This window comes from Rhea pennata, chromosome 18 (assembly GCF_028389875.1).
Source record: "Rhea pennata isolate bPtePen1 chromosome 18, bPtePen1.pri, whole genome shotgun sequence".
NCBI lineage: Eukaryota > Metazoa > Chordata > Aves > Rheiformes > Rheidae > Rhea > Rhea pennata.
The window spans coordinates 11901318-11924929 of record NC_084680.1 but is presented as its reverse complement, the minus strand read 5'-3'; the positions used below and the strand labels follow the sequence as shown (position 1 = coordinate 11924929).

The 23612-nt window shown below is 50.1% G+C and overlaps 1 protein-coding gene across 3 annotated transcripts in view; it reads left to right on the top strand.

Moving 5' to 3' along the window:
- The first annotated feature begins 444 nt into the window (after positions 1-444).
- Positions 445-23612, top strand: part of GPSM1 (G protein signaling modulator 1) — a 71652-nt gene continuing 48484 nt past the window's right edge. For all 3 annotated transcript variants that reach the window (XM_062590655.1, XM_062590654.1, XM_062590653.1), the window contains exons 1-4: positions 445-546; positions 21964-22185; positions 22728-22863; positions 23157-23299. In XM_062590655.1, the coding sequence (XP_062446639.1) occupies positions 488-546; positions 21964-22185; positions 22728-22863; positions 23157-23299 (560 nt within the window). In that variant the 5' untranslated portion in view covers positions 445-487. The remainder of the gene's footprint in view (positions 547-21963; positions 22186-22727; positions 22864-23156; positions 23300-23612) is intronic.

Here is a 23612-nt window from a genome sequence, read left to right as displayed (position 1 = left end):
CTTCCCCAGCTCCCAAATAGCCTCACTCCTCACTCTCGGCTCCTCAAACCTGGGGCTTAGCTGACAGTGCGCAGTGCCAACGAGCACCGCCTGGTGCAGGTGCCCCAGGAGGGCATCACCCTCCCACTCGTGTAACGGGAACAGCTGGGCACGGTCCTCTCGGCTGCTCAGCCCACCTGCCTCCCGGTGTGGGCACTTACTCCCTAGGACAAAAGGGCTTCAGGAAGCAAGGACGGAGGTTGGGTGTTGTGGACTCCAGCGCCTCCGCTCCGCGTGGGTCAGAAAGCGGCCGCGCGTCAGCGCTTTGCCGTGGGGCCGGCAGCGCCGAGCACCGCCGGGCCGCGCCGGGAGGAGGAGGAGGCAGGGCCGCTGCCGGCCGCGGGCTGACATCAGGCGGCGGGGAGGGGCCTGCCCGCGAGTTTCTTCGCTCGGCGCATCACTTCCTCGCCGCTGCCATACTCCGGTGCCCGGTGCCGGGCTGCCGCCCATGGCGCGCCCGCCCGGCGGGGAGAGCCCGCGCTGCGCCGCCCGCCGGCTCCACGCGAGGTGAGCGGGCCGGGCCGGGCCGAGCCGAGCCGCGCCGCGGCGCCGAGCAGCCCCCCGGGGCAGCCGGGCGAGCGGGGCGGAGAGGAGCCCCGGGGCGGGGGGGGGGGGGGAGCGGTGCGGCGGCGGTGCGGCGGCTGCCCCGAGGGGGGCTGCGGGGGCCGAGCCCCGGCCGTGGCGGGGCCGGTGCTGGAGTCGCGGCCGTGCCGGGCAGTTGCATGGGAGGCTCTCGGTCGCACTGCAGAGGCTGAGAGTCTCGGCTTCAGAATCGGGCACTACACGAATTCGTAGAAGGCTGGAGAAAATGTTTTCATGAACACCAGGCAGAGGAGCTTTGGGCTATCTTGCCTGCTCTCTTCCTCCTATTTTGAAGAGGGAAAAAAAAAAAAAAAAAACTCTGCTGGAGCCAATCTAAGGCCTTATGGTGTGTTTGGAGCACTGTTATTTACACTGCTTGTCTTCATTGCGGTTTATTTTTCCTTCTAGTAGTCAGATGTGGGGGCAATGCAGTATCTGGAGTAAAGACAGGGGGAACATCTCAATGGTCTGCAGTATAGTAGCTTTTCCTCAACTCTGTTTGTATGCTTCCCAATAATCTATGAACAGCAGCTAGTGGGTTGTCTAGTTTTAATGAGTATTGGTTCATTAGGACAGCAGGTGTTTCTTGTTTTTGTCATACTGTGTAGCAACTCCTGGGAAAATGAAGAGAACATGGTTAAAACTATTGGTCTGCCTACCCTGGTAGAGCCGTAGAGGAATACACTGGCTTTTGAACAAATCTAATCCTTTTTCTCATCCCCCCCCCCCTTTTTTTTCCTTGAAAACTTTCCAGGGAATAAACTTTGGTCCTTTTTATAAAACAAATCCTAGTGTGGGCTTCATACCTCTAACACATGCCCATGCAGCACAGTGAACCCTGCTAAGTGAAGGCAGAATAGAAGGGAAAGGGTAAACGTCCAGCGTCTCTCCTGCTGCTGCAACTGGGAGGGAGTGTGCTGCTAAAATTCCCTGCAGTGTTTTCCAGACTTGCTCTGCAGGCCTTGAAAGTATGTGAAAATGGAGCCTCCCTGTCTCTACTGCACCATTCACTGGAGAGCTGTAACTTAGTTTTTCCTTGAACTTCACTTCTACCCCTATGTAGAAGCCTCCAGCTTGAAGTAACTGACTGTCAAGTCCAGGCTGCAGGCCTGGCTGGGGCGCTGGGCAGCAGCTCAGGCACTTCGGACCCTTTGGGTAGTAAAGCCCATAATGACCAGCAGTGGAATCAAGTCTTGGTGTGGTTTGCTGCAGTAAGTGAAGGGTAAGGACCGCAGAAAGGAGCGGTGTGGCTGTCAGGGTGGGCAGGCAGCCCCAGATCTACTCTCAGGGGAGGGAGGGGAGAAAAATTACCCAAAGGAAGAAGGTGGAGTGGAAGGAAGTGTGTCACAGAGATGCAGTGAAGTGAAAATGTCTGTTCACTGCACCCCTTGGTATTTCCCTATATCCAGCCCACCCTAAGCAGAGGCATCTGTGCTGTTGTTCGGCTGCCGGCTGACAACCTGGGTGCTGATTTCCCCAAACCCTTTTATCTTACAGATACCTGAGTCAGGAGTAACTCTGCTATAGCAACAGTATGTGGTGTGCATTCTTACAAAAGTTTGTATGTGTCTTTTTGTTGGCTCTTACTAACCTTGCAGATGTCACTTACTTCTGTGCTTTTGGTACAGCACAACCATTAGTCTAGGAGAGGCAGGTTGGAAATATAGGGCTTTGGAGGCGTTTGAACAGTTGTGTCTGTCTCCAGGACTGGTTGGTCCATGTTTACCAGCACCTGGTGTTGAGCTTGGGCTCTCTGGCAGGGCTCATTGGAAAGGTCAAGTTCTGTGATTGCATCCACAAACCCGAGCTGAGCAAGTATCACATGAGCCTGTGCTGGCAGGAGATCTGTATACGATTTTTCTTTCCATGGGGTTTTTGATCTGGTTCTAATTCAAATAGATCCAGCTCAGTTGTGTGTAATGTCTGAGGACTTTGGCTTGATAGCCCCTGGGCTGCAAGACCTGTGCAATACTCCCTGCAGCAGGTGCTGTACTCTTCACCACTGCTGCACAACCCAACCTCTTATTTTTTTTTGTGCTGGCTCTCTGACCTTGCTGGCCAGCACCAACTCCACCAAAAGACTGCCCTGGGCCACAGTTCCTGGGAGTGCCTGTGCAGCAAACTCGCACTAGGGACAAGTCTACCAGTGTCCACAGACCTTTGCTTTTAAAAGACAACTCTGAAGGAATGGACATCTGGGAAGAGCATCACAGCACTGCCTTGATATCATGGATCTGATTGATCCCACACGGAAAGGACATTAATGTGGCAAGCTGGACCAGGAGTGCATCGGACAGGAGTGCATCGGAAAGCTCATCTGAGAGCACATCTTGTTCCTTCTGTCCTTTGGCCTCCATTTCTCTTTCTTAGCTTTGTCTTTTCTGGCGGTGCTACGTATTTTCCAATAGATCAGTTGGCTTTTATAATGTTTACTATCTTCTCCTGATTGTGGTGTAAACAATCTGTCTTGCTCATTATGTCACTATAGCAGGTACCTGACCTGAATGAATGTTGGGTAATTACAGTGCTCTCTTGGAGCACCGTGGATTTCTCTCCAGAAGGCAACTTTGTCACCCTCCGATTGCAAACTGAGATGCAAGAGTTGTTGCCCTTGTGCAGAAGGCAGCGAGAGAGGCCTCACCCATGTGTGATTGAGCATGTGGGTCAAGACAGGATAAACCTGTATTTGCAAGGCAAGGTAGGAAGAAAAGTTATGTATAGCAGTGTGTTCATCCAAAGATGAATGGTTGGGGTGGTCTGCCCTCTGGAATGGCTCATGTTGTTTTAATGCAGTTACCATGAAATAGTCTGAGCATTTTCCAGATACTATACTTGTAAAATAAACTTGAAAAACTTAAAGAATGGACTTGATGTTATGTTGAAAGCAGTTAGAGAGAAAAAGAATGTTGTATGTGTGGCAGTATTACTTGCTATAAAGATATGATTAAATACCACCTCTTAGAAAGGAGATAAGTATTTTCTATCTATCTACATGCAGAGATGAAAATTAGCACTACTAGCAAATCTAGATCTTGTTGCTCAGTAGGAATTTCACTGAGCTGAATGTATAAACCTTCTGCTGATAACTACTGGCACTGTATTACCTTGGGCTGGATTTGCGCAGCAGCAAAGAGCTCTGTGTCTACAAATCCTCCGAGCCTAAAGGTAGGAGAGCTGGTGGCTCGTGGGAGGATGCTGGAGGAAGAGCCCCATTACTTTGTTCAGTAGAACTGGCAAGAGGCTCAGGTGATGGAAATCCTTTGAATTTCCAAGAATACCTCTGATCTACTGTGATGGCAGCTATTGCAGATTCTGGGAATAGCTTCATGCTAGTTGATTTGGCTGCTGTGCTGCAGAGGAGAGACTCAACAGCTCATCCGAACAGATGAAAGCTGTTGTGTAAGCAGGACCTCTGTAGAAAATATGGTATTTTCATGGGCTGAATTGGTGCAATTTTGCAGACTATTTTACCTGCTGTTTGTGTCTCTGACTTCCTGGCAGGTTTCCCACTATCTCCCTATTCTGATACTCCAATTTGCCACGACTTTTCCCCTCTTTCCTCCGGGTGAGGATCTTCCTGCTGAAAGTGGCAGCACTGAGAGGTGTTGTTGAATGTGCTCTGTCCTGGATGAGCGGCTTTGCGAAGTTGGCCTGGTTGAAGCACCACAGGGAAAATGTGGTGTACCACAGGGAAAAAGCTAGGAATGACCCCCTTTTTGCCTCTCTCTACCCCACAGGTTGTACTTGAAGCTACTTGATTATTATGTTTGAAATATTATTTTGTTTCTTAAATTGAAGTCTGTCTTCTGTAGGCCTATGCAATCACTTCCTTTAGGCAAAAGGATGTGAAAAACAGGGCAAACATTTCTAAAATAGCTGTGCTGCATAATAGGTTGCCTAAGCACAAATTATATGATCGCTTAGCACGCAGTATTGGTTTTTGTTGACATTTGTTTTGGGACATTTTGAATAACTTGCTTGTAGTTTCAACATCTGAGTAATGTGGTCATCTCCAAAGCAAAACAAGCAGAACTGCTAGTCGCTGCTGCAGCAGGGCGAGAGGACCCTTGCTGTTTAAGCTTTGGACTGGGAATCACTTTCTGGCTATATCACACATTTCCCCAGGACCTCGGGCATCCCACTTAGTTCTTCTGTGTCTCACCTTGTGTGTGTAGGGGGGAGAGCAGCTCTTTCCCTTCTCCCTCCAGTCTCTGCCATTAACTGGCTGGTGTGTGTTTTGGGCAGGGGGTATTTTCTACCTGTGCAGTGCCTAGCATGGTGTGATCTTCATTTTCTGCCCTCTAGGTGCTGCTGCAATACAAACAATTGTTGTCTTGGGAGTTGAACTGATTCGTATGTTTGTGTGCATGTGAGTCAAATCGGTATGAAACACTTTTTCCTGTGCTGGCTTAGCCAGTTTGTGCTTAAGTCACTTGAGGCAGAGCTGACATCCTGCTTGGTATGTCTCTCCCCCCCCAGAGTGGGAGAGCTGTCCCTCTAGAGTCTTTATCCTGAAATACTTCCTGTGGTACCTGGGATCCATGCCAAAGGGATGGGAAAGGGAATTTGGGGGAAGGGATGGGGACTGGCTGCACGTCTTGGTTTGCACTCCCCTCCTCCAGGTCGGTAATCATCCCAGATGATCTGGCTGCTTCAGTGCTCTGCCACCTTGAGCAGGCCCAAGGGGACCCTGCCTTGTCCTGGCCCTGGGCTCCCTGCACAGCTCACAGTTTGTCCTGTTTCTCACTTGTTTGCAGCCACACATCTGCTTGCTGGCCAGCCAGGTGCAGGTCTGTCCCAGGCACTGTTCACCCAATGAAATCTTGGGTCCTAACCAGCACCGCTTCCTCAGCGCACATATCGCTCAGCCCTGAAATAACCATGCACTCCTCCCAAGGAGTATCGGGCGGGTCCTGAGCCTCCTTGTCATGTGCTCTCGTTCCAGCCCTGCTTTTCACTCTGTGCTGTCTTGCATCCTCTCCAGCAGATGTGGCCTTCAGTTACCAAAGAACATAAATTCACTGTATCTTTCTATCCTGGTGTAGTTAGTGTTCTGCTATTTGCCTTGTGCATTTGTGCTCTAGATGATGCCCAGACTTGCATTCAGCCTTGCTCTAGGAGCGTGTTTGACCTCTGCCAGGTTTTCTGCTGCAAGAAACTGGTGGCACCAAGTTTCCTGAGGTGGAGGGATGGATTTTATTTAACCCCTGATGCTGTTTTGCTCCAAGAGCAAACTTATCTCAATTGCTGCCTGTGTATACCTTGTTTCCCAGCCGCAGGCCTGCCCTGTGTCTTGCTTTGATTGACCAGCCCCACTTCCAGAAGTAAAAGCCACATCCCTGGTCCAAAAAAAGGCAAGCAAAGCCATGAAGCAAAAATATCTCCTGCCTCTGGGTGTTTGGGCTGTGGAGTCTGACCACAGCATGGGGCTGTGGAGCTCTGGGCCTACACTATTTATATATTGCCAGCAGGAAAGCTTTCCATTGACTGAGGTTTTCTGTCCTTTAAGATACTTTAATTAAAATCTTATTTGACAGATCTGATTTGCTAACTGGCTTAGATTCAACTTGTATAAATGGGATTCTTTTCCCTACTGAAAGCTGAAGGAGACATAATCTTGTTGGAAGGCTACTTGCATTTTTAAGTCCCAGCTCTGTTTAATGAAGTAAGAAGAACATAAATAAACAAAAACCTCCAACCAGAAAAATACCTCCCCTCAGCTGGTGTTAGTGCCTGGTGTGCAGAGGCAGGAAGGGACCCTGGCAGGCCGGGCTTGGGCGCAAGGTCGTGCAGCCACCCGATGGGCAGCGTGGCAGCTCCTTGGACAACGCGCAGCAGAGTTATGCAAGAGGCTAGGGAAGGAAGTGAAAAATTTTCATTACAATGTAGTTTCAAGGGCAGTATTAAATAAGCATGTTGCATTGCAACCCTGTGTTTAACTGATGTGTCCCAGGATGAAAAGCTGGGGCTGGAAGAGGCCTGACCGCAGTGACATCTGCCTGTGTCAACGAGTGGGGCAGGTGTGGGCTCTTTCCAGGGCTGAACCTTGGAGGTGCTGGCCTGGGAGCCCTCTGGGTGGGTGGCCGTACCCCAGGGCCCTGGGCCCTGTGAAAACCTGGGAAAGAGGGAGCAAGCATTTGCATTCTCAATATCCAGTGGTTCTTCCTTATTTCAGTGGAAGCCATAAATAGAGCCCTCTGTGGCACCCAAAACTTCAGAGGAGTAGCACAAACCCTGAAAGAGCTATTTGGAAGACAGTCCTGCTGCCTGATCACCACCTTCAGAATAGAAATAAATAGCTTAAATCTTTTTGCTATTCCTTCTTTTCCTTCACTGAGAGAGTTTTGCCCGAAGATGACAGGCAGGGGAACCACAGGCCTTTCCCTTCTGGCTCTGGGATTACAATGATACTTTTACAGAAGCTTAATCTCCCGTTGTGAGTCAGTAGCTCTGTGCGGCTGCTCAACCCGAAGGAATTTCAGATACCTCCTCGTCTCTGTTCTTCTCTTACCTTTGCCTTTGCATCCTCTGCAGCAGCTGGGTTAGTTTTGTGGCTCTTCTGCAGAAGTTTGGGACACTTTAGCTTCAGGTGCTGCAGGAGAAAGTTTAAGTGAATTAAAATTTGAGGAAAGCACTTAGGCTCATACTAGTATGAATGTAACAACTCAGTGTAGCAGCCATTTCATGCTGAGCCCAGGCTCCACCCAAGAGCAGATGTTTTGCCTTGGAAGCTCCTCTTGAAAATGCGTGGATAAAATCTGGCCCCATCAGTTGATCTCTACGCGGTTTGCTCTGAGCTCAGCTGTGCTCTTGGGAAGTGGCTCGGCATGTGCAGCGTTGAGTGGCAGTGCTCGCTTCCCACCTGGGGATCTGGCTGTTTCCCTCCTGTATTCAGGCTCGGGGGCTGCGTGGAGCTTGCTGCAGCCAGGGGAGACCCGCAGTGAGTTCCTGCGCTCTCCAGCGTGGAGCTGCTGGAGTACAAATTAGCTCCAGGGCAGACGTCTCCTCCACAGCCCCCACTGCAAAGCCAAGGTTGCTGTTCATGTGCTCCATTGGTGGAGAACCTGCTTGTGCCAGGGGAGAGCTGGGAAGCACCAATTAACGTTCATCTCTCCAGGGCCATCTGTTAATTACTGCCCCAGTTTGTATCACAGCACTGCCCAGTGGCCCCATGCCGCTCTGCCAGACCAAGCGGATCCTGCGAGGGTTGCATCCGTTCCAGGGCTTTAGAGCACCTGGTAAATATTAGCATTTTGTTGCAGCCTTTCTGGGAGCTGCTGTTTCTGTTCTCAAGGAGGAGAAGTTGTGTAGGCTGAGGGTGAAGGAGCGCGTGGGTGGCAATGCTGGGTGTCCTGGCCTTCCTCCAGTGCTGCCTTACCCGCATCGCGGTGAGGCTAATGGTGATTTGGAGGGAAGACTTCTGTGGGAATTGTCCTCATGTTTCAGAGACCCGTACGGTGCAGTTGCAGCACTCGTACTGCACCGTGTTACAGTGGTTCTGCTTAAAATGGGAGGGAGAGGAGGGCTGCTGAGAAGGAAGTCACCAGGTGGCAAACTAAGTCTCAGGTTTTGCCTGTTGACTCCACAGCGTAGCAGCACTTGGGTTAGGCGCTGGCTGCCAGTGCTTTGGGGAAGGTCCCATCGCTCCTGTGCTCCTGGCTGTCGTGTCACAGCTGATAACGCGTCAGAAAGCAGCTCTGTTCCAGCAGTTGCCTTCTGCAGAGACCTGTGCTGAGAAAGGGGCAGTGGGGATTGCACCTTGCTGCAAAACAGAGGCCGTCGGGTCTGGCTTGTTTACTGGCCGAGCCCTTGGCAGCACAAATGCAGGAACATAAACCACCAGTGACTAAAATGGAAATGCCTCGCACCATGAGCAGGCTGTGTTTCTCTTTCCTTTTCGACAAACGAGCCCATCTGATTTTGGAGGGGAGTAGCTTCGTTAGGAAATCCACAGGCCAGCATCTCATGGTGAGCGAGAAGGGACTTAGCTGTGTAAATGCAGGTGAATACCTTGGTTTCATGAGGCTCTGCGTGTGCCTCAAGACAGTTCCTGGCTTGTGATTTCTGCTGAATGTCGGGGTCCCTGCATGGTGGTGCCGCAAGGATGAAGGGTCACCCGGGAAGGACACTGGGTGACCGGCGTTGGGCTCCCCCTGTTCCTGAAGGTCCCTGGATGAGGCTGCTGTTGCTGCAATTTCAGGGCATCCTTCTAGATTTGCTCAGGCAGGATGAGCCCAGCCCTGCGAGGTGGCTAACCCTGTGCACGGGGGCAGGCTCGCGCGCCCAGAGACGGGGTGGCCGCTGTGATAGCGGTGCTGGTAGGGGAGGAAGGAAGGAGATGCTGCGCGGAGCTGGCTCCAAGTGAGAACTGAGTCACTTGTAAAGGCTGTCAGCTCTCCCAGAGCTGGTTGCCCGAGGCTAGTGCAGCATGCAGAGAGGAGACATTTAAATATATATATATATATATATATATATATATGCACGCACACTTATAGGAAAGAAAAGTAACAGCTCATAACATGTGATTGAAATTAAAAAAAATAGCAGTAAAGCTGTGTTGTAGAGAGTGTAACTGCTCCTGAAAGGCTCTTGCAGAGGCTGTTTGTGCAGTGCAAATGCAGCTACTCCACAATCCCCTGGATTAAAGCAGACAGGCTTTTCCAGCACACAAAATCCATATGGAAATGGTCTTTCCTGTGTGTCACCAGCTTCCACAGCCCACCACCCTTGCGTGTTAAGGTAAGGAGCTCTCTTGTCATCGTCTCGTCCTCGCTGTCGCCTCGGCTCCTGAAGCATGCGCGGTTCTCGGCACAGTGGCTTGCTTTCACTGTTCGATGAAGATGTCTCTGTGCAGGAGCCGAGATCTTCTGGAGACATGCATTATTCAGGAGCCAGTATAAAATGAACTCCTGTGATGTGGGCATGTGTGCAGCCCTGATGCTACGTCCTCCCTTCTCCTTTCCCCTATGGAGAAGGGGGAGCGGCGAATCTCTAGTTCTGTGTAAAGCTCTTGCAGTCCACTGTGAGGTTGCAAAGAAGGGGCTAACCTAAAATAGGTCTGTGGAGAGGTCTCCACAATCCATTCTTGATCTTTCTGTCATCTTACCTGTGCACTTCCCCTGGGCAGTGAGGAAGGCGGGTTGTGTAGCTGACCTAGCAGACATGGCTATGGGGGAGGCATAGCCATCGGCCAGTTGTTTGCACCATGGCTGAGTTGTGCTGATATTGCAGGGTCAGAATGAAGCCTCGTGTGGTGTTGTGTCCCAGGCTGAGGGAGAACTTGTCTCAAGCGTTTGCAGACTTAATACAGAAGTTCAGTGCAGTGGTGCCAAGCACTTCCAGAGCAGGTGTTACTGATGGAGCTAAGCTAGGACAGAAGTGCTAAAAATTCTGGAAAATGCGGTGGAGGATGAAGCTTACGTGATCCTCTGGGAGGAGTGAAACCAGCTTGCAGAATGCTGGAGCTCCAAGGTTTCTGTGGAGCTACTAGACACCTGATACAGACTGTGCTAGACAGTGGGTCTGTTCTCCTCGGATTAGCGAAACAGTGTAATTCTAACTTGCCTGCGAAGGGTGTTGCTGCGAGTTGGTGGCCTAGCCCGCTCCTGGGAATCCTGCTGTGCTTCGATATATGGGCTTGCAGATTAAACATATAGCAAGTGTAGCCTTCTTCCATAATGCCGTGAAGAAACAAAATCTACTTTTTAAGCACTGTCATGAACCTTGCCTGGGGCCCATGTTGTGCTGATTTAGGAGGGGAAACCCGAACACCCGCTGTTGGTGAAGGATTGCTGGCAAAGCCCAGGAGCACCTGCATGGCCGCTCTGTGGAGCGGCTGCTGTGCGCCCGTGGGGCTGGGCTGGAAGTGTGACTTGGAGCAGCCCGGCCTCTGCGTGGGGAAATCTGTGCCCAAATCCGCTTGGTGCCTCACTGCTGCGATGCTGGTGGGATGGAGGCAGATGAGGCTCCACATGAGGCTTGGGCAGATTTGCTACCTTTGAGTCTGGTTTTCTATGGAGGAGCTGCAGAGCTCTGTTTGGAAATGTTGGCTCAGGCTGCTGAGATGCCCTGACTGATCTCTTGGGGGACCTGTTTCCTGTGTGGGTTTCTTTTTTTCTTTTTCCCAATCCTCCTCTCTCTTGAAACCGATGTGGAACATCATGTTTATGAAATCCAGCGGGGTGCAGTGTGGCTGTGCAACAGCCTAGGAGAGCAACCCTGGCCTGTGCTGAGCTCTCGTTGATTTGCAAATGCAGGGTTTTTTTTAGAACACGTATATGTGTCTGGGTTTATTTCTGATTTTTTTTATCACCCCTGAAATTTTCAGGGGGAGCTTGACAATGCTTTTAACAGCCCTCAGTGTGAACTGGCTGTAGAAAAACAGGGCTTGAGCGGTGCTGTCTGCTCTGCTGCAGCTTTGCTGGGGAAGAGCTGTCCTCGTGCCTGGCACGCCTTCAGCCCGGCCGCTGGCTCTGCCCTCCTGCCCCCAGGGACCTGGGGGAGCCACAGCATCTGCTTTCCTTCATGACTTTTGCTGCTTTGGATGTAGAGTTTGAAAAGGGAAATTGCTGCTTTTGGGGGATTCACTGGGGCTTGATCAGTTCCTGCTGATCTGCTCTTTGAATGCTATAGAAGTGTGGAGGAGGGTCAGGTTCATGCTCTTTCTGACACTAATAGCTCATGCAAACCCCTTTCCAGTGTGAGCACTGGTGCTGCTGAGGGCTGCAGAGCATCTGCAGCCCCGGGAGGTCCCGCGGCAAGCTGTGCCCTCTTGGTGTGGGGCTGGAGGGAAGCAGGTGAGACGAGAAGGGAACGGAACCAAATTGGCTGCAAGTTGCTGAGAAGTCGGTGGGAAAACTTTTGGTGTGAGCTGTATTCTTGTCACCTTCTGCCCCACAGCGTGCCGATGGGAATTGGCCGTTTCCCATGTGCTGGTGTGCAGGGAGCACGCGGCCTCCCTGACCACTGCAGTTGGGATGATGCAAGAGAGGGTCAGGATGAGTCTGTCCGCGTGGAGGGAGACCGGGCAGTGGAGTGGATGGCCAGGACAGGCAGAAGAGGTTTCCTCTGTCCTGCCAGAGTGAGCCATAACTCGTCTCCCAGTGTTGATGCGACTTGGCAGCATCTCTTCAGTATGCAGTTGTTTTCCTGCTGCAAGCCCACGCTTGAAGGCGAGAGCAGCTTGGCAGCCTGAGAGAGGAAGAAGGGGGGGCTGCAGCTGAAGGGGCTTCCAGCTTGAAATGAGAAAAGACTTGAGCCTCTGGCCTCTGTTTCTGGGAAAACAAGACTTAACTTGACTTCAGAAAAGTAATTTGGGGATGGAGGAAAGGAAATCTCATCAGGCCCCTCAGCCTGCGCAGTTGCACAGAGCAACTGGAACAGTTTTGCTGGGTGGAGTTTGTCAAGCTGGGCTTGACCAGGGCAGCAATTGGGGCTTGCTGTGCAGCCAAAACCGCCTTACAGCTGGATTCCCAGCCTGCACGCAGACTTTCTCAAACCTTCACTATCACAATTTGCATTGCTCTTCCCCTGTGGTCCTTGAGGCCTCATCCCTGGGGTGATGAAGAGGATGGGAGGTCCCAGGCAGTCCCTTGTACCATCCTGGATGTGCAGGAGAGCAGCTGGGCCCTGTGGGTGCTGACTGATTGGCCTGTGATGTGTCTGCATGGGGCAGGCATGTGGGGTCTTTGTTGCAGTGGAGAAGAGGGGCCTGAGTTTGAACATCCTTACTTTAAAGGAGAGAAGCAGTGTAAGTGAGAAATAAGCCCCAAAACTATGAACTCAGCCATTTGCAGTAACAGATTTGGTATGAATGCAACCTTGTATATTGGTGGGTGAAAGCAGTTGAATAGCCTGAGTAAAAGAGGTAATAAGAAAATTGATTGTCCTCATGGTATAGCTGTTGAGGAGCCAACTGCTTGTAGACCTATTTGTTTTGCTGCTGTATATCATAATTGTAACATGCTGTATTTTATAGCAGGAGCGATGCACTGATTTAAATCAAAGCATGTATTTTAGTGAAAGGATGTGTTGACCTAATTGCCAGACTAATGGTATAATGAAAAGCCATTCAGACTGCATGTCCTCTGTTGCCCTCCAGGTTCTGGAAGTGACTGAAGGAAGTAGTGCTTCACTTCTGGGGAAATCGTCCCGAGAGCATTGTTCACTCCAGCATGATAGACTGATTTCAGTGAAGGCACTAACGCTGTGCAAGAGAGCAAATCCCTTCTAGAAGTCGGGAGGCTTCTCCTGTTGTGCTGAAATCATCACTGAGTCCATTTTAAAGTATCCTCTGTGGCAAAATACAAATGCCTCAAAGCTTGGCCCATTGCAAATGCAGGGCTTGCTCGCTTCTCTGCAGGGCAGGTTTCAGATGTTAGAGGTGCTCTCCTGACTGTGGTCTGCAGTTAGGGCGATGAGACATGCTTGTGATACTCCAGTGATTGAGCCTCCTCCTTTGTGTCTCCTGGGAAGAAGTCCTCACCTGTGAGTACTGTTAATCCGTTAGCATTTGGCAAGTTAGTCCTGCTGGCCTCTACTGGTATTTTCCTTTGACTGCAGTGGCAGCCGTTGTTGGTGTTAAACCCTTCTGATCCATGTGCAGAGGTTCTTCAGAAGCTTTGATCCTCGCCCTTTTTGAAAGTTAGTTCTCCTGTACAGTTTTGTTCCTAGACATCTTGATCAGTTCATGTGTTTTAATTGATTTAGCAAAGTTGAGAGTCAGAACATGGTTTAATGAGTTAATTTTCAAATTGATACATTCCTAATCATCATTCTCAGGCTTACCCCGGGGAGGATGCAACAGAGGCTTCAGGAGCCCAGACTCCTGGGTGCTTTCCTGTTCTCTACAGCTGACTCACCATGGGCAAGTTGGGTTCTGCTGAATCTTAGCTGCTTTTTTGCAAGGCCTGGACAATAACTACCCTCGCACCTTTGCAAGGTATTCTGTGATTCAGGGCTGAGGAGGCTCTGCACACACCAGTGCACCTTCACCAGTCACTTCACAAAATGTTGCTAGAACAGCGGGTGACTCCTATCTGCCTTCAGTTTTGTGTGTCCCTGTAAATCAAAGCCACAGAGAAGGTCATCCTGCGTGGCCCTAGGTCGAAGAGAGAGTCATGTGCTGTGCAAGCAGAGAGGCCCTGGGCGACTTTTGCTTCCAGGCAAGCTGTGGGGAGTTTGCATTTGAGTTTTTGACAATGACGCAGCTTGTTGGAGCCATTCTGAATTGAAATGGGGTCTTATTCAGCTCTGCTAATAAGAGGGTAAATGCAGCTAAATACAGCTGTTGTCCTCACTGTCATTTGGTATTTATTAGCAAATATGCAGTAGAATTGAATCCCTTGTAAGTACTCTGTAGCTAATGGTAGATAGCAATTAACTGAAATGAGTACTGTTGAGCACTGATGCTACCATCAGCGAGAAGAGGAGGAGATTTGGAGCCAGCACACAGAGCCAGCAGCTTCCAAACCCCCCCTTTAATTTTTCCCTCTGGGTTCTCCATTTCATGCCCTTATCAAAAGACTGCAGTGAAAATTGCTTTTTTTTATCATCCCTATCTCACATTCTTTAGAAAATGTAAAAGAAACAGACCCAGGGATTTGGAACTGATTTTGGTGCTAGAAAGGACTGGGTCTGTTTCATCTTTGGCTATTTCTCCCCAGATAAAATAAGATTTTTGTTTTCTTCCCCTCACCAAGATGGTGAAATGTAGGTGAGCCTGCCCCAGAGATGCAGCTCCCCATTGCCTGGGGATGGCAACTAGCTTCCAGATGTGCTTCTGGGCACCCTACTTCCTACCAAAGCTAGTTTGAGTCAGGCTGATATATCTTGATTTGTTTGCTGCCTTCCCTTGTCCGTCCTGATACAGTGCCTCGGGGAAACCCCTTGTCAGAAGGGGGTTAGTAGTTGGCCGTGATGGGGCTGAGGGCTGGGCGCATGGAGCTGCGCTGCAAGGGGAGTTGGCAGGTGGGTGGATTGGCATTGCCGGCTGAGCTGCGCAAAAACTCATCTTGGGAGTAGTCTAATCAAGTATTTTCATTAGTGCCTTTGCTGCAAAACAGAGCAGGTTGCTAATGGGTGTGCTGACGATGCGAAGGTACCGGCAGCGTGGGGAGGATGAGTATTGAGTAGTAGGAGCTGGATGACTGGCAGCTCTGGTGTCATAGAAATGTGTTGATGTTTAATGGTATGAAGTTGCAAGGTCATATACTTAGGAACTCGTAATAAGATTTTCTTCTCTGAGATGGAAGCAAGCGAGAGGGAGGCAGGCAGGCAGGCACATGTGGGTTTGCCGAGGGGACTGGAGCCTCCAGCCTGTGATGAGCAAAGCCCTGCTCGTCGGGGAGCGAAGCCTCTGCCCGAGCAGAGGCACCAACTGCCGCAGGTTGTGCGAGTGCCCCGGGGGACAGGAGCCGTCTAGCACAGCAGACAAAGGCTAAGCAGATATAAACTTACGGTAGATGAGCTTAGGCTGTACATGAGGATCTGGAACAGCCTCCTGCGTGGGGCTGGGCCGTCCTAGAGACCTGGTGGCGAGGGCAGCACCCTCGGATACAGGGTGACCCGGGGCGGTTCCCGCGAGCTGTGTCCCAGCGAAGGGTCTGTGAAACCTCCCTGAGGAGCTGGAGCAGCTCCTGCTGAGCTCTGCTAACGTGTCGTTAGTGGTTCAGATTCACTGGCTTTTTTTCCCATGTACAGAAGTTGTGCAAAGGCTGGGAAAGGAAATTACTAAGGGGGTGTAATTCCCTTTCTCAGACTGAATATTTTCTTTAAGGATGTGTGGGCAGTTATTTTTTAATTCATATTTACTTAGTTAAGCCAGTGAATGTGCTGAGCACCTGATAAATTCGATCTCTTTGATTAGAAAATAATGTTTCATTGCCCCTGTTGCCAGTGCTCTGAAATTAATTTATTTTCATATAAAATTCAATCAGATTACAAGTATGATGCTAAAATCTGTTGCATCATTAATTCATATTAATAAAAGCAAGTTTTAGACTAAGACTGTTTACTATTGTCACTTTTTTCCCTCCTGACTACCGATCTATCTGTTTGTTATTTTATTCTTGACTTAGACCTGCAGCAACTCTGGTTTGGAATGAGTTTTGCAATGGAGCCCCAGATATGAACCAAGTACTTTAAAATAAGCAGCTTCCCCTTGCAGGTGAGAAGAGGCTCTCTTGCCATGTGAGTTTGGCAGTGTCCTCACTATGTGAATTTTCTCCCTCCTTGAAGAGCTACTATTTTTTTTTTTTTTAAGCAACAGGCAACTGTCTCCTGGCCATGTCTTGTGACATGACATTTTCTGCATAGCCCGATGGGTCTGTTGTCAGCAGGGTAAGTGCTGTGGACGAGATGGTCCAGACAAGGCAGCCCTGAGTGAGGGAGAGGGAAGGTTCGAGTAAGAAGGGTTTATTGCTGAACACTGTATGATCTCCTCTTTCTCTGCCAACCAGCCTGCTTGGTGTGGATGTGGGGCTGATGAGCTGACCTGCGAGGGGGATGTAGCTTTGTTCACCTCTGGCATCTGGCCTTATCCTCCTGGCTGCACATGCTGCTTCAGACCCAGCTGTGGCCCAAGATCTTGCCAAGTAGCGCTTGGCAGGAGGAAGCCTGTGCTGTTTCCCGGGCTGGCAGGGAGTGACAAATGCAGTCATGTCCATACCGTGTTTGTGCATTTGGCTGGGGAGCCACAGAGACTTGAGTGGTGAGGGGGATGAAGTCTGGGAGATCTGACTGCAGCTTCAAGCTTCTGAACATGCTGTGAGCAGTGTTTCCCTCTGGGGACCTATAAGCATCACAGAAGTCCTAATTATAGTGCTGTTTTGACAGCAGTCATGGTAATTGTTGTTAATGGCATTGATAACACCTTGAGCTGCTTGCTGTATTTCTCTCTTGGCAGCATTAGCAGCATCCCCAGCACTCCTGGGACCCTTATTGCCTTCTGTATATTGCTGTGTTGCATGAAAACATTTGCTGCTTTAGAGTCCTTGTTTGGCTTATGTACCTTCTGCAAAGGAATGTTATTGCTCTTCAATTCTTCCAACTAGTTTGAGGCAGGCAAAAAGCAATGTGTGAGATATTTCATCATTAGTTGTTATCTGACAGTGATGAATGACCCTGGGAAAACCTGTTAAAGGCAAAATCTGCCTTCAGCTCAGTTATCCTTCAGAGAAGCAGCTGAGGAGGGAGGATGGGCTGGCAAGTAAACTGTTGCCTTGGAAGGACACTTGAGGTTCCCAGCTCTGCACTGGCTTGAGGAAGAGACAACTTCATCCTGTCACCGTATGGTGGAAGGTCATCCCTTTCCTGCCTCATGGGAGCATTGGGAAGCAACATCCATTCCTGTTTGTGAAACTCATAGCTGTCACATTGATGGGTGCCAAGCAATCTGCCAGTGTTATGCCACTCACTTGCTCCTGTGGCAGAGTACTGTGCAGGTTGCCTAACTTGTGTGTGGCCAAACATTGGGTTTATATTTGGCCTCTTACTGCTTTTAATAAAATTGTTGTTGTTGCCCTCTGTCATAAGCACCTTTATGAAAGGAACTAAAGTGCTCTGGGAGCCAGGCTTGTTGCTGTCTCCTGGGAAGGGTGCAATTGCAGGGGCTGAGGAACGGTGGGACTCGCTTGGCATGCCTGTTGGGAGCCAGGCTGGGAACTCCGGCTGCTGCTCTGTGCAGTGTTGCTCTCATTCCTTGGTTACAACTCTCTGCAGCTGAGCCTGTCATTGGCCTCTCTAAAGCTTTATTCTTACCTGGTAAGAATAGACATGGTCTATCATCTCCACAGGTTCAAAAGAAAACATTTTGCTACATGTGGTGTAGTGCTGTTCTGGTTTGGTACTTGGTGTGTTTTCTGGGAAGGTTGTCAGGCCTTTCTGTCTGCTCATGGTGGGCCTGGGATCTGGGACGGATGTGGCACCAGTACCTGGATATTCTGGATGTACTTGCAAATCTGTATGAGCAGTCTGTGCCCGTTTAGAGCAAGGCTTATGAACAGAGCTCCTCCAAGTGAGCCTGCGTCCTTCCCCCCAGTATCTCTGTGCAAACCCAGAGTCAGGGACCTACTGTGCTGTTAGCTATAAGGTTGAATGTGTGTTGGGAGGGAAATGCTTCAGTATCTTAGCTGGGGAGAGTAAGAGAAGCAGCTGATGTTTTGCAACGTCTCCCTTTTGAACCACACCATATGGCTAAGCCCAGCACCCTCCACTTGTCAGCAGTAACTTGCTGGCTCAGGAGGGAGTGAATCTTCTTTTCTGGTATTAGGTCATGAGTAGTAAGAGCCTGCTGAGATGGGGCAGGCCCTGGTGAGTTGCTTGGGTGCCAGCAGAGGAGAAATGTGGTGCCATGGAGGGTGTGGTGGGTTGTGCCCTCTCAGATGAGGATGTTCTAGAGCCTGTTTAAATAGGCAGGTGTGTGCCTTATGGGATCCTCTCTCCTGCTTTTACCTGGTCTTTAAGAACTGCTTAGGTCCTTTCTGGACCTTGCAAAGTTTCCTGGGTGCCAGATTGACAGGCTCCAGAGAGGCCTCATTCATCTAATGTGTGCTCCTGCCCAAAGAAAATCCTTTTCTTGGAGGATATGAGCTACTGACCAAATGAGAAGTTCACAGCAGCAGAAGCTGTTCTGCCCTGAGTGGAGTATATGGGCTCCAGCAGGAATAGCTGGGCCTGGAGACAGAGTGCTCTGGGAAGGACCAGTTCAGGAAGGAGGGAGCTACTTGCCTTCATCTCTGGCAGTCTTGTGGGCTGTGTTGGGACCCCTTTATCTCTCTGGGCAGCACTGAAGAGAGGTGAATAAACAAAGTCTTTCAGTCACTTAGGAACATTGATTATCGCACTCAACTCATCTGCCTGATCCCTGATACCAACAGAGGACAAAGGATATTTCTCTTAGAGGGAAGAGAACATTACTTTCTCTAACTCTTTGGAAATAAGTGTAACACTGTTTCCCCTTCTCTTAACAAGGGCAGCATGTGGGGGAGATGGAGATATTCCCAGGTTAACCTGTTTGAGATTCCAGCAGCTCACCAGGAATGTTGCCCTAGCAGATGGAGTGAAAACGTGGAGAGCCCCATGTTGCGTAGACATGATGCCCTCAACATCTTCAAAACACAGGCTTCTACTTGTGAACTTAATGATCTGCAAAATTCTCCCTAGTGACCTTGGCCATGCTGCTTGCTGCTGCTAGTGGGCTTGGAGCTTGGGTTTATGTCCAGACAACGTGAGACCTGCAGGAAAAGAGGTAGAGGAGGGCTCACATGTGATCTCTGGGAGGAACCGGGCTCCAACTTGAGTCTGTCAGTGCTTTCCCTTTCCTTTGCTAGAGTCTGTCAAGGTTAGTTCAGAGATGTATGTGTATCTGTGTGTGCATGTGTGTGTGCTATATATATATATATATAATATTTCCCTTAATTGCTGTTCTCAGTTCTCATCCCTTCCCATGGCAGCCAACGCTTGGCTAAGGGTGTTGCAGAGAAAGAGCCTCCTCTCCCTTTCCTGTGTTTGCTTAGGTCCCAAACTGAGCAGTGATGTTAATTAGAAAAGTCAGACATTCTGCAAAGCAGCCTGCTGAAGGACAAACAGATTTTAATTAAACTCTGTGTGTGTTGGAGGGTCATGTCACTGCGTTATGCCTGGATAGTTCCTATGGGAACACCAGGAAAGTGCCCAGAGTGTGTGTGTATCAGAATATAGGTCCTGAGGCACAATTTTCACTTCTGCTTGTTTTCACTGGCAAATATAGCCTGAGCAAGATGCTACTCTTAGCGTTTTACAACTTGAGTTTTGGTCCTGTAGGCTTCCATGGGATCCAAGGGATCCATGGTTTAAAGCTTTTTAAGTTGCATAGAAAACGTGGTCTGTACTCGACTGCTGTGAGTTAGAGAAACTGCTCTCCAGCTCAGTTTTCAGACTGTTTACACTTGATAAGCTCATTCTCAAAGACACCGTGGCTGTTGGAAGAGCTTTGTTTGTGTTGTAACTTGGACTGGAACTCTGTTGAAGTTTGCTTCTCTCTGCAGTCATCTGCTTGGAACTCACCATTGCTCCTGTGATAATCGCTCATTCCTGTGTTTCAAGTACTCTTAAAGTTCGTCTCTGCTAAGCTGCTTGGACTGAATCTTGCTGATTTGAGTATAAGGTCTTTGTCTTTCTCCAGCTGCCAAGGCGCCTTAAAGCTGTTTGGGAAGTATGGGCAGATATGTGCCAGGACTTGATGATACCACATATCTGTTCTAGTGATCTAGAACCTGTGAATGTTTGTTGAAGCTCGTGGGAGTTTGGTACCTCCCAAAATGCAGGAATGGGCCCTTCAATGCAGTGTGCTCTGGGATGAGCCTGTTCTTACCAGTTTTCACATGGCCTGGCAGCAGGATCGATAGAGAAGAGCTGAACATTTTTAGTAACTTTTTTTTTTTTTTGTGCTCCTACCAGGGAGCATTCAAGACGGGGACTGATGTTGCGCTGGCACAGCAAGCAGCCTTCCTGCCCAAGTCAAATAGCCACTCGAATGCAGGCTTTGCAGTGAGCTTGAAATCAGATACTTGTGTGGGAGTTTGGGGGGGCTCAAATGAGCTGTTTCACAATCCCTTTTTCCTTGTTATTCAACGGTTGTGGGGACAAACAGCAAGATGAGAGTGGCCCCAAGGGTGTTGGGAGGGAGAATCTGACACCAGCCCTTTGCTGCCTCAGCCTGGGCAGTCTGTACAGCTCATGGCTCGTGCACTGTCCTGGGCTGGAGCATGGCGTTCGCTTGCAGAGCGCTGGGTGCTTGGTGTCCCGGCAAGGCCCCGAGACCCCAGTGCTGGGCTGCAAGGGGCAGCAAGAGTGGCTGCAAGGTGGAGGCGTTTTTGGGGATCCAGGAGGGAACAGCTGCGGGAGGTGGCAGTTGTGCTGCTGTAGCAGCAGTGATCTGCAAGCTGTTCTCTTGGTCTGTGTGCTGCCATCCAGCTTCTTGCAAGCACTTGTTCACTGAGACTACAGTAGAAACTTTTTGGAGTATTTGTTATATAATAAAACAAATTCTGGTTTTGTCTGAGCCTTATTTTTCTGACTCTGGACAAGTTAGCTTCTGCCCCTGCTCCTGTGCATAAGTAGCAGGTATCTACCTTTTGGCCTTTGTATAGCTTTGACTTTTTAAGCAGATATAGTGGAAAGAAGAAAGCAAAAAGATCAAAGAGAGGCCTGAGAACGGAGAAGCAGCATGTGTCTGCTCTGCAACACGCTGTGTCCGTCCACCTTGTGTAAGGGCTGACTCGGCAACGGGCAAGACGTTTCCGTGTGCGAGCTTTCGAGCGCCCGCTCTGTCCCTCGTGAGGGCTGGTGCGGACGCGGGGCCGCCCCTGGCTAGCGGGGACTGCTGCACCTTAGGGACCTTGGGTGCTTCCTTCGCCTCAAAGCAGCGCCGCTGGCCTCGCTCCTGCGCCGCGGCTGGCGGAGCGCTCGCGCGGGCGGCACGGAGCGTGCCATTCCCAACGGTGTCGAGAAGCGCAAGGGCGGGAAGCGAGCTGGGAGGCTGACGTGCCGAGAGCGCCTGTGGAAAAAGTGACAGCAGGCAAGTTAATGAAAAGCAGACACCGAGCGCTGCGAGCTGCGCAGCCAAGAAATTCTGCACAGTGCGGAGTTTTCTCTGCTATCCAATGAAAATGTGTTACAATTTGGCTACCCTCTCTGTTACCCCTGGGGAGGGTGGCTCTGGCCCGAGTAGCCTGGGCACTTGGCTCCTGCACCACTGCGGAGAGAAACGGATGCCGTGTTGCTGCACTGGTGTGAACGTGAGGCCGGGGAGTCGGGAGGCCCAAGTTTCCTGTCCTGCTGCCTACCGTGATGGCTCGAGGGTTGTCTTCTGCCACTTGCGAGCATGGTCGGTATGTCCGGGGGTTCCTGTGCCTCATGCTCGGAGCTTAGTTTTTCCGAGGGGCTGAGCAGCCGCCATGCCCGTGGAAAACTGGTGTCCTTGTGCGCGTGTGTCTTGCGCAGCATGCTCGGCTGCCCTGGGAGAGCTGGCAAGGACTGAGGGGGTCTCATGGTTTGGAAATGGTCTGCTGGGACAACAGGAATTTTGTCTCCCTGTCACACTCTTACCTGCCTGCAGCACTTGGAAATGAGACTTATCCCTGGATGACTTAGTTCTTGTAAATGTTACCTATAGCTTTTAAAGTCTGCTTGGGCTCTGGCCTCAGCTGGTCTTGGCAGGTATAGGAGTGTAGGCATGTGCTGTGTTGGTTGGTTCTGCCTGGTGCAGTGAGTACAGGTGTACAGTGATGTCTTTAACCATTGCGTAGCAGTATGGGTACACTACTCTCCAAGCCCTAGAACTGGCTGTCTTGCTTTTGGCAGAATGGAGGCGTCCTGCCTGGAGCTGGCCTTGGAAGGAGAGCGTCTGTGCAAGGCTGGGGACTTCAAAGGTGGCGCAGCCTTCTTCGAAGCAGCGGTGCAAGTGGGGACAGAAGACCTGAAGACTCTCAGTGCCATCTACAGCCAGCTAGGCAATGCCTATTTCTACCTAAAGCAGTACTCTAAGGCCCTGGAGTACCATAAGCATGACCTTACCCTGGCAAGGTAAGTGTGTTGGCTGTGGTTCATCTTAATAAGCACAATCTGTCAGGGCTTGAGTGAAGGAAAGATCTGCAAGGTCTGTGCCCAACAGCCTGAGGAAACCTGCCCTAGAAATGAGTATCCAGATCTAGCCCTGAGACATGGCATGGCTGTCCTGTGGAAAACTTGGGAGATGACAAGACTGAGCCAGCCACCTTCAGGGCAGGGAGGCAGAGAAAGGGATAGGAGTATGAGGAGGGTGCAAGGAGTAACAGCAGGGTTGTGTCTAGCTCTCCCATCCCCAGGTCCTCTTTGTAGTATACTTTAAACCATTGGATTTGTGATACAGTTCACCTGAGAAAGCAGAACAGTGAGTAAGGATCTGTCTTAAACTGAGCAAGCTTATATGGAGCACCCCAGTTGGGCCTGTGGGCTGGGTGCTGCTGGATGTGGTACCCATACCGCACAGTGCTTCCAGGCTCACTGCAATTCTGCCTCCAATAGCTGGTGATTGAATGTACATGAGCTCTTTAAGAGCCCTTTTTCTTCCTCTGGTTGTCTTGCAGAACCATTGGGGACCGCATTGGAGAAGCAAAGGCAAGTGGCAACCTTGGGAATACATTGAAAATACTTGGGCAGTTTGATGAAGCTGTTGTTTGTTGCCAGAGGCACTTGGACATTTCTCAGGAGCAGGGAGACAAGGTAATTGGTTCCTGGCAGCCTACAGGAAATATTTCCTGTCTTTAAGAATAATCTGTTTGCAAGCCAGCAAATGTGACATGGTGGAAGCTAGCTCTGGAAGGAGATGAAGTGTAAAACTCCATTCTGGCTGCATTGCAGCTCTGACAGTAACAGCTGATGTGACACTGAAACTGGGGAAGGAAAACGTGGGCCTCCTGGCTTTGGCTGAACATCTCTGTCTAGCAATGGAAAGGTCCGTATTGCAATATGAAGTGTAACACCTTGTGATTCCCTATTTTTTTCCCCCCTTTTAGGTAGGTGAAGCCAGAGCTCTCTATAATATAGGCAATGTTTACCATGCAAAGGGAAAGCATTTATCTTGGAACATGGCACAAGACCCAGGCTATGTGCCTCAAGAAGTCAAGGACACACTACAGAAAGCTTCAGAGTATTATGAGTAAGTATCTAAGCCTGACCACCCCTTCCTCCTGCAGGGAGTAGGGCTGGTCAGGCATCAGTGACTGATAAAATACATACAGGTACGCCTTTGCTGAGCTCATCCTGCTCAGAGCTTAATCTGTTTGTGGTGTTCCTGTTTTGCTGATTAGCTTTCAGGATCTGCAGGGTAGATGCACTCTTACCATTAGGTTAATGATAGGTGCATCAGGTGAAAGATGACAGTATTACTAAGTGCTGTTGGAAGCCTTTTCCTTAAGACCTTTGAGGATGTGTGAGTACTGCAAGATGTTTGCTATAAAGAATGAGACTGG